At 38.7% G+C, this 11,546-nt stretch overlaps 1 protein-coding gene across 1 annotated transcript in view; it reads left to right on the top strand.

Moving 5' to 3' along the window:
- LOC128648522 (F-box only protein 4-like) overlaps nt 1-10,887 on the top strand; it is a 200,549-nt gene extending 189,662 nt beyond the window's left edge. Inside the window, exon 7 of the mRNA XM_053701241.1 lies at nt 7,527-10,887. Within this exon, the coding sequence (XP_053557216.1) occupies nt 7,527-7,610 (84 nt within the window). The 3' untranslated portion in view covers nt 7,611-10,887. The remainder of the gene's footprint in view (nt 1-7,526) is intronic.
- Nucleotides 10,888-11,546: the final 659 nt, after the last annotated feature.

Genomic DNA, 11,546 nt, shown 5'->3' on the forward strand with positions numbered 1-11,546 from the left:
TTCGACTCTTTTTGGTGTGGTTTTATCTGAACATATCTCAGATGATACTCCCGATGAAGATTTTCAACGTTGCTTGAAACTTCTTAGGTCAGCAAATGCTTTCACCTGTAATGCTATTGTTGACATTATTATAATCAATGCCAAAAACATGGCATTATCAGTCTTGACAAGAAGAGCTTTGTGGCTCAAATCTTGGTTGGCTGACATGGTTAAGACTTTCAAGGCAAGATTTTATTTGGTCTAGAAGCTATAATTTCTACTGTGAATGGAGGTAAAGGGGTCTTTCTTCCTCAGTACAAGAAGTCTAAGGTAAAGCACATACCTTCTAGTCATTTTCATTCCTTTTGTCAATAAAGGAATAAAAGGTCATCTTCCTCCTTTACAAAAAACAGGATTCTTCCTGAAAATCTAATCCTTCCTGGAACCAGGCTAAACCTTAAAATAAAAAAATAATAAAAAAAAGGATTTCTTCCGCTTTTAAGTTTGCATGAAGGTGCGGCCCTCCAACCGAGATGCTCTTCTGCTAGGGGGCAGATTATGCCTTTTTCAGAAGGCCTGGTCTCAGTCTGTGCAGGATCCTTGGGTATTATCAATAGTTTCTCAAGGGTACAAAATAGGTTTCAGATCAAGGCCTCCCTGAGGAAGGTTTCTTCTGTCCCATGTCCCAAAGAACCCTGTGAAGGCTCAAGGCTTTTTTTCATTGTGTGAAGGATCTAAAACTCATGGGAGTAATAGTTCTAGTTCCAACACCAGAACAAGGCCAGGGATTTTACTCCAACCTTTTCAAAGTTCCTAAGAAAGCGGTAATTTTCAGGCTGATTCTTGATTTGAAAACTCAAAACAAATTTCTCAGGGTTCCTACCGTCAAAATGGAAACAATCCGAACTATCCCCCCCTTGTTCAACAGGGGCAGTTTATGTCCACAAAGGATTTGAAGGATGCTTACCTTCATAACCCTATCCATAAGGATCATCATCAGTTCCTTTGTTTTGCCCTCCAGGACAAACATTTTCAGTTTATTGCTCTTCCCTTTTGGTCTTGCTACTGCTCCAAGAGCTTTTACAAACGTTCTGGGAACATCCTTGTCCGTAATATGAGCCCAAATAATTTTGTTGGCTCCTTATCTGGATGATATCTTAGCAGCATCTCATACCAATAATCTTTTGTTGTTTCTTCGCAATCATGACTGGAGAATCAATATTTCAAAGAGTTCGCTATCTCCTTAAACCATAGTCTATTTTCTTGGGGTCATTATAGACTTTATATCAATGAGGCTTCCCTTGACAGATCAAAGGAGATCAAAGTTACAGACATGTATGTCACTTCAGTCTCCAACCAATCCTACTGTAGCTTTATGCATGGAAGTTCTAGGTCTCATGATTGCAGCAACAGATGCTATTCCATTTGCTCGGTTTCACATGAGACCGCTTCAGTTATGCATGCTACGTCAGTGGTGCAAGGACTACAATCAGCTTTCTCAAAGGATTCATTTGGATCTCAGAATAATGAATTATCTAACATGGTTAATAGAGAGCCATTTAATCTATCAAGGAGCATCCTTTGTCTGCCCAACCTGAGCAATCATCTTTACGGATGTGTCTCTTGGGTTGGGGTGCAGTTTAAGGGTCCAGGAGAGCACAAGGAGATTGGTCTCCTCAGAAGGCAAGGTTACCAATAAATATTGTAGAACTAAGTGCTATTTTCAGGGCTCTTTAGTGCTGCAGCCTCCTGAAAGAGGATACTTTTTTGTGTTTTTAATCAGACATTATCACGGCGGTAGCATATATCAATCACCAAGGGGGAACACACAGTTCCCTAGCTATGAAGGAAGTGTCACACATTCTGTCCTCGGGAGAAATCAATCTTTGCTCAATATTTTCACTCATATCCTGGTTGGGACAAATTGGGAAGCAGATTATCTTAGTCGTCAATCTCTTCATGTGAGGTTATGGTCTCTGCATCAGGAATATTCAATTACATTGTTAACAATGGGGTCTTCCAGAGATACACTAGCAAGTGTTTCCCCAATATTTTAGCAACTTTATAATCATACACTAGCAAGTGTTTCCCCAATATTTTAGCAACTTTATAATAAATGTTATGTTTTAATTATTTACCGTTTCTACCATGCCTCACTGTTAGTTTACACTAATTTGCTTGGATTAATTAGTACTACTGAGTGCTCTGAACTATCCACTTTCCTTCTCCCCCCCCCCCCTTCTTCCAGCCTACTTATCAAGCCGTCAACTGTGCTGCATTCGACGGCACCAATATGCTCGCCTGACATCGCCTAACATCGTGGCCGTGGACCTGAATACGCTCTCCATATTTATATAAAAAGCTTTCAAAAAGCCACGCACCAAGTACGGGGCGATGAGCAGCGGACTGTTGTTTACTAACAGTCATCGATCTTGCTGCTATTCGGCTTTTTCACAACTTTATTTATATACTGTCACTAAACACCGCCACTATACTAAACTGTTTAACCCCTATCCCGCCGCTCCCCGACCCCCCAAGTACGGGGCGATGAGCAGCGGACTGTTGTTAACTAACAGTCATCGATCTTGCTGCTATTCGGCTTTTTCACAGCTTTATTTATATACTGTCACTAAACACCGCCACTATACTAAACTGTTTAACCCCTATCCCGCCGCTCCCCGACCCCCCGCAACTAAATAGTTATTAACCCCTATCCTGCCACTCCTGGAGCCCACCGCAACTCTAATAAACTTATTAACCCCTATTCTGCCGCTCCCCGACACTGCTGCAACTAACTAAATTTATTAACCCCTATCCCACCGCTCCCGGAGCCCACCGCAACTAAATAAATGTATTAACCCCTAAACCCCTGGCCTCCCACATCACTACCACTTACTAAACCTGCCAGCCCCCCACATCGCCATAAACTAAATTAACCAATTAACCCTTAAACCTAACAACCCGCTAACTTTATATTAAATATTAACTCATCCCTATCTTATAATAAATTAAAACTTACCTTTAGATTTAAATTAAACTATATTAAACTAATAATTAATCTACCCTAACTGGTATACTAAAATTACAATAAACTACATTAAACTAATAATTAACCTACCCTAACTATTATACTAAACTTACAATAAACTACATTAAACTAATAATTAACCTACCCTAACTATTATACTAAAATTGCATTAAACTATATTAAACTATTAATTAATCTACCCTAACTGTTATACTAAAATTGCATTAAACTACAAATAAAATAAAATATATTATATAGTTAAAAACTAACCCTACTCAAATAATTTAAATCTACTATTAAAAATTACAAAGTTACAAAAAAGTAACAACTAAGTTACACAATTTTTTTTTTATCATATTTAAACTAATTACACCTAATCTAAGAGCCCTATGAAAATAAAAAAGCCCCCCCAAAATACCCCCCCCCTAGTCTACAATAAACTGCCAATGGCCCTTAAAAGGGCCTTTTGCGGGGCATTGCCCCAAAGAAATAAGCTCTTTTACCTGTAAAAAAAAAATACAAATACCCCCCCAACAGTAAAACCCACCACCCACACAACCAACCCCCCAAATAAAAACCTAATCTAAAAAACCTAAGCTCCCCATTGCCCTGAAAAGGGCATTTGTATGGGCATTGCCCTTAAAAGGGCATTTAGCTCTTTTTCCTTGCCCAAACTCTAATCTAAAAATAAAACCCACCCAATAAACCCTTAAAAAAACCTAACACTCACCCCCGAAAATCCACTTACAGTTTCTGAAGACCTGACATCCATTCTCAACGAAGTGGCAGAAGTCCTAGGCGAAGCCGGCAGAAGTCTTAATCCAACCGGGCAGAAGTCTTCATCCAGACTGCATCTTCTATCTTCATCCATGATTGGATCAGCCAATAGGGTGAAAGCTCAATCCTATTGGCTGATTGCAACAGCCAATAGGATGTTTTCAACCTTAATTCCGATTGGCTGATAGAAATCTATCAGCCAATCGGAATCTAAGGGACGCCATCTTGGATGATGTCATTTAAAGGGAAATTTAATTTGGAAGAAGACGTAGAAAGAAGAGGATGCTCCGCGCCGGATGTCTTGAAGATGGAGCTGCTTTGCGCCGGATGGATGAAGATAGAAGATGCCGTCTGGATAAAGACTTCTGCCCAGTTGGATGAAGACTTCTGCCGGCTTTGCTGATGACTTCTGCCGCTTCGTTGAGGATAGATGTCGGGTCTTCAGAAACTGTAAGTGGATCTTCAGGGGTTAGTGTTAGGTTTTTTTAAGGGTTTATTGGGTGGGTTTTATTTTTAGATTAGGGTTTGGGCAAGGAAAAAGAGCTAAATGCCCTTTTCAGGGCAATGGGGAGCTTAGGTTTTTTAGATTAGGGTTTTATTTGGGGGGTTTGTTGTGTGGGTGGTGGATTTTACTGTTTGGGGTGTTTGTATTTTTTTTTTACAGGTAAAATAGCTGATTTTATTGGGGCAATGCCCCGCAAAAGGCCCTTTTAAGGGCCATTGGTAGTTTATTGTAGGCTAGGGTTTTTTTTTTTTATTTGGGGGGGGGGGGGCTTTTTTATTTTCATAGGGCTCTTAGATTAGGTGTAACTAGTTTAAATATTTGATAAATAATTTTTTATTTTGTGTAACTTAGTGTTTATTTTTTTGTAACTTAGTTGTTAATTTTATTCTACTATTAAAAATTACTGTTACAAAAAACTATTTGAGTAGGGTTAGGTTTTTAAATATGTAATATAGTTAATTTAATTTGTAGTTTAATGTAATTTTAGTATAACAGGGTAGGTTAATTATTAGTTTAATATAGTTTATTGTAATTTTAGTCTAATAGTTAGGGTAGATTAATTGTTTAATATAGTTTAATGTAATCTTAGTATAACAGTTAGGGTAGGTAATTATATTTATTTATTTAAATATAAAGGTAAGTTTAAATTTATTATAAGATAGGGATGAAATAATATTTGATGTAAAGTTAAGGGGTTAATAGGTTAATTTAGCTTATGGCGATGTGGGGGGCTGGCGGTTTATGGGGTTAATAGGTTTAGTAAGTGGTACTGATGTGGGAGGCCAGGGGTTTAGGGGTTAATAACTTTATTTAGTTGCGGTGGGCTCCGGGAGTGGCGGGATAGGGGTTAATACTTTTATGTAGGTGGCGGCAGTGGCGGGGCGGCAGATTAGGGGTTAATAAGTATAATGTAGGGGGCGGCAGATTAGGGGTGTTTAGACTCGGGGCTTATGTTAGGGTGTTAGGTGTAAACATAACTTTTATTCTCCCATAGGAACCAATGGGATATCGGGCAGCAGCGAACATAAGCTTTCGCTGCTTTCAGGCTCCCATTGATTCCTATGGCATCCGCCGCCTCCAGGGCGGGGGATTGAAAAGCAGGTACGCTGGGCCAGAATAGTGGCGAGCGTACCTGGTAGATATTTGATAACTAGCAAAAGTAGTCAGATAGTGCTGAATTTGCATTCGGAACATCTGCAATGACGTAAGCATCGATCTGTGTCGGACTGAGACCGGCGGATCGTATGTTACGTCACAGATTTCAAGTTTTGCCGGTCTGTAGGCTTTGATAAATGAGGCAAATCAAGCTCGCCATAATTACGCTGCAGAATTCCAGCGTATTTGCGGTTGATGGCTTGATAAATAGGCCTCAATGGCTTCTCGTCTGAACAACAAACTTTCCAGTTATTTTGCAAGATCCAGAGAGCCTTAAGCGGAGTCGGTAGATGCTCTAGCAGCTCCCTGATAATTTCAACTTGCTTACATATTTCCTCTAACAGTTCTTCTGCCCAGGGTTATATCTCAGACCTTTCTATCATCAAGATCTCAAGTCTCTCAACTTGAAGGCTTGGGAATTGATGCCTTATTCTGAAACAGAGAGGCTTTTCAGACAAGGTTGTAGAAACCTTAAGTCAGGCTAGAAAGCCTGTTACTAGAAAAATTATATCATACCATTTGGAAAGTTTCTGTTCTGGTGTGAAAAGAAAGGCTTTAATTGGTATTTTTTTTTAGGATTTCTAGGCTTCTTCAGTTTTTGCAGTAGGACAGGAATAACAGTTTATCTGAAAGCTCTTTCAAATTCCAGCTCTGCCTGTTATACCATAAACAGATGGCAAAACTTCCTGACATTCAGAGTTTTGCTCAGGCGGTAGTTGGGATTAGACCAGTAATTAAGACAATCTCTCCTGCATGGAATCTAAATTTGGTTATTAGAATTTTGCAAGTGTTACCCTTTGTAACAATGCATTCTCTAGACATTAAGTCTCTTTCTTGGAAGGCATTGTTTCTGAGTTATCAGCTCTTTCCTGTGACCCTCCTTATCTTATTTTTCACCATAAGAAGGTGGTTTTAAGGCCAAAATTTGATTTCTTACCAAAAGTTGTATCTTCTGATAATATCATTCAAGAAATTGTTTCTTCACCTTGTCCTAATCATTAAAATTAAAAAGAAAGACTTCATAATTTGGATGTAGTTAGAGCTTTAAAATTGTACCTGCAGGCTACGAAGGATTTTAGACAATACTCTAATCAGTTCATTCATTTCTCGGGTCCACTCAAAGGCCAGAGGGCCTCAGCTGTTACTTTAACTTCTTTGCTAAAACTCCAGATTCACAAGGCTTACTTGGAGGCAGGTAAGTCTCCCCAAAAGCGCATTACAGCCCACTCTATCAGATCAGTTTCCACTTCCTGTGCTTTAAATAATGAGGCTTATGTTGAACAAATTGGCAAGGCAGCAACATGGTCATCCCTACATACTTTTACTAAATTCTACCATTTTTATGTTTTTGTTTCTTCTGAAGCAGCCTTTGGTAAGCAGCAGTGTCTAGAAAATAGGTGCCTGCCCTTTCAAAACATGTTGTTACGCTCAACATTATTTGTGGCCTCCACAGCTTGGGTATTAGTTCCCATGCATAATGAATCATGGACTCTCACCTCCTTGTGAAAGAAAACAAAATCTATGCTTGTGCGATAAATTAATTTCTTTCATAGTGGTGAGAGTCCACAAGCCCTGTCCAATTTTCTTAATATTTAAATTCTAAAACCAGCTATATTTTTGCACCTCTGTTTGCCTTGCTTTGTCCTTTCCTATTTTTTCTTTGCTATTTTTCCTTGCTTAGCTATACATACAATTGGCATACTAGTGAGGTGGGAGGGATGCACTTGAAAGTTTTGGGAATCTTTGCCTCCTCCTAGTGGCCAGGAGTTGAATCACACAACCATGAAATAAATTAATTTATAGGGTAAGCATAAATTTTGTTTTCTATCACTCTTTGTCTTTGACATGGTCAAGCAATGCGTCCTAGATAATTAGAATTTGGATTACAGGCTTTAGGCTTCTGACTGTACTATAAATTTGGTGTCATCTGCATATATCATTATTTACAGATGTCCCAAAATTAAATAATATATCACAAATATAATGTAACAAAGAAAAAGCAAGACAATTTTATGCAGGCTAGATGTGTTCATCTATTTGTTTTTGTTAAACAAATTAAATTATTATGCTATATTTCTCCAGGTACAAAATACAGAAGCATCAACGCTGGCAGGACTTCTCGATGGTATAGAGTGGATTCTTGGAGAAGTTGGAAGAAAGTTTTAAAACTAAACTATTGATATATATATATAGGCATGCCAATGTAAAATATTGTTTTTATAAAATAGAAATAAGATGCACTTTATTATTACATATTGTTAATTATTGTTCTGTCTTACTTAAAGGGACAGTGTAATGTAAATGTGTTTTTGCCTTAAAGGGACAGTCTACTCAAAATTAAACTTTCATGATTCAGATAGGGCATGCAAACAACTTTCCAATTTACTTTTATCATCAAATTTTCTTTATTCTCTTGGAATTCTTTGTTGAAAGCTAAACCAAGGTAGGCTCATATGCTAATTTCTTAGCCCTTGATCTCAGTGCATTTTGACAGTTTTTCACAGTTAGACGACGCTAGTTGATGTGTGCCATATAGGTAACATTGCGCTCACTCCCGTGGAGTCAGCACCCATTGGCTAAAATGCAAGTCTTTCAAAAGAACTGAATCAAGGGAGCAGTCTGCAGAGGCTTAGATACAAGATAATCACAGAGGTAAACACTATATTATATAAACGTGTTGATTATGCAAAACTGGGGAATGGGTAATAAAGGGATTATCTATCTTTTTAAACAATAACAATTCTGGACTGTCCTTTTAATGTGTTTTCAATTACTTGTTTACCAGCTTCAGAATATAAAATGTATGAGAAATGCATGAGCTTTATTTATGTATTTGAAATAGCTGGTTTTTGTTCTTTGAAACCACAACCAATCAATCAAAATGGTTGCAGGGAAATCAGAAATCCTTATTTTATCACTTTCTGTACACACATGCTTCTTTATATTATCTCTGTCTGTAAACCAAAGCTCAATACTTGGTTTGCACAGCTTTTCTTTAGCCTATACCTATAAGGGCCAGTGTACATAGCTATAACAAGTCTATATACCAATACTAAATGTACTAATTAAAGAGAGGAGACATATATAGTAACATTTACAAATAGTACATTTAGTAAATTTTACCTTTATATTTACCTGCTCCTGCGATAACTCTCGATAGTGCTGGCACTACCCAAGGAAAAGGCTGAGCTGTGCTTCAGGCTAGCATGCCCACCCTCTAATCGTAGGCCATATGCAAATCCACTGTGCACAACAGCAACAGCCTGGATGTATGTGCTATCACAGAGAATGGTTCCTGGGAGCGTGCACACGATAGAGACTTTGTACCGTGAAAGCTAAAATCCTGACAGCCTGCTACGGAGCTGCCATTGTCTCAGTAGCAGGCTGTGAGGATTACAGCTGTTATGATTTTTGTTTTGCAGCAGGTACACTATAGCCATCATATGGCTAACTACCCAGACCAATGGTGTGTGATGTGATAGTGCCGTACCAGATTCTCTAATATTCTAATTCTTTCTAATGTTCTATTGCTGGTGCCAGAAGTTATAACGTATAACATTAACTGTGTAACATTCTAGAGAAGGCATTAGTTTGCCCCCCAAGCACTGTTACCTCTACCCCCCCCCAAACACTGCTCTATTGCCTAATAAAAAATTGTAATTGCTCCAGCTTCTTCACAAAAAGCTACACTTCTGCAAACTCCAATACTTTGTAGAAATTCAGCTCCATCTGACAGCTCTAGTCTGAACAAGCTTTTTATCAGGGCCGGACTGGGAAATCAATTTGTATAGACCGGCCTAGCCCCGCCCCCTCAAGCCCAGTCACGCCCCCTACAGCCACCTCCCTACAGCCCTGCCAACTATGCTTATTAAAAAAGAATAGATAATACTTTGCTGTGTCTGCCAGTATAAAGAAGCACTCTCTTTGGCCGATGTACCTGAATTCCACGCAAATACACTTCTTAACACACACAGACACTTTATACTACTTGGATGCTAAAATTGCAGTGCTGTGTTTAGATTCAGTAATGCTATAGACACAAAAAACTCCTACACCCTCATATATTTTATATTTAATTTCCGTTGGTCTCATACATATTTGTTATAACTGCACAGTTAGTAATTAGTAATTAACACCTTCCTTCCTGACACAGTCCCTGTCAGTAACATATAGAGCAGTAGCATTGTCAATCACATAGTATTTCACTTTTTTGTCAACTAAACCATTTAAATATAACCACTTTTAGGAATAAAACACTAATCTACAGTATATCATAATAAAAACTCCCTCCTCTCCACCCCCAAAAAAAGGGGTACAGTCCCTATGTGCATAACAAATTAAAACATTCTTGTGGTCTGCTGGCGTATACATGGTGCCTCAATCTTCCCAGTTGCCTCTACATACATCTCAACATCACACATCTTACAGTCACTTGCATTACAGCATGCCCCGGATCGCCAGTTGCAGTTTACCCACGCCGGACGCTTCACGGATATCAATTCCGCACCACCAGAAATAGCTCGCTGTCTGTGCCCCCACGTTGTGAGTCATCAACACCAGGGGAGTCCCAGTCACGGTCCGCTCACAGTCACTCCAGGTGAATGTCGGACTCACAGTCCGTCCGTGACACTTAGTAAAACTCACAGGAACCGGAAGAGTCCGGACTGACAATGAAGCCTGAGAGCTCAACCAGGAAACGGGAGCAGCTCTCCCAGCGGCTAGACTGGGTACTGTCTGTGTTGCGGCGCGGGTGCTGCCTTTGCTCAACTGTTGTTGATCTCCAGACTGCAGTGTCCATGTCACTCTGTGCAGCTGCCGGCCTAGTCCGGCCCACCAGGAATATTCCTGGTAACCCGGCGGCAAAATGCGGCCCTGCTTTTTATTGCACTTGTCACAATCGTGGTGATGTCACAGGGAATCCTATGACTGCGCACTTCAGATCAGCGAGAGGAAGCGAGCTGGGAATATTGTAGATGAACGTATACATTGAGTTATATAGGGCTTGGTAAGAATCGATTAAAAACTGCAAGATTTTATTTAAAATTTAAATTTTTTAGCTTTCTAAAAAACAATTTAACTATTTAAACACAGCATAAATTAAATATTTAGCTACAAAAAAAATCAGTGCATCATGTCCCTTTTAAGTATAGAAATGTTCAGTATAGGTAGGGATAAAGCAGGCAAATGCAGCTATTTCAATTGCTGAAATAAAGTAAAATAAGCTATTTGTAAACAATTTAATACATTCCAGCAGGTAAAATAAATAATTAAAAATACATTAAAGGGGAGAAAAATGTAGGGTAAACTGTCCCTTTAAGGACTAAGATAGTGAAGCATTCTCAGGATGATGATGTATAATGTGCCTTAATCATTTTTTTTTTGCACAAACCACTGCTTCAGCTGAATTAAACATTTTTACACCACAATAAATACAATAAATATCTATGTATGTTAATGTGACAATTAAGCCTTTCCACCCAGCCGTCACTATGGGGAGGGTGTGGGCATGAATGGGTTAATAGCATGCAGCCACTGGTTCCCTTAAACCTTTATCCCTACAAACTACCTAAAGGGACACCAAATTAACCCCTAAATCCTGCCTACCCCACCCCAGTTTTAACAATTGCTACCACCACTAAGCATTTTGAATAAGGGTGTCTTGGAAACCCAATAACTCACACAATTAACAATAAACATGCCTTTAACCTTGTCTACTCAGAGTATGAGTTCAGATATTAGAGCCCAAAGACAGAATGAGATTTTCTATATGTTTACTAACAAAAGATAAATACAGGTTACACAGTGCCAAATTATAAAAAAAAACTGAAGATATACAAAAATAAAGAATACATGCAGAGATACAGTTCTTTAAAATAAATTTGGACACAATAAAACACAAAACCTATACTTATCATCAAGCATTCAGTAGGTCTGTGTGAGAACCTACTTTGGTTGTTACTGCTTCTTGTCCCAGGCAAGTTCTGAATAATTTTTCTGTTACATTCAATTATAACTCAGACTCCCTTTGTCTTGTTAATACCACCGCCCTTGTGTTAATTAACAATTATTCAGCCACTCATAGCCAGGCTTTAAATCATGGTA

This window comes from Bombina bombina, chromosome 2 (genome assembly GCF_027579735.1).
Source record: "Bombina bombina isolate aBomBom1 chromosome 2, aBomBom1.pri, whole genome shotgun sequence".
NCBI classification, from domain to species: Eukaryota; Metazoa; Chordata; class Amphibia; order Anura; family Bombinatoridae; genus Bombina; species Bombina bombina.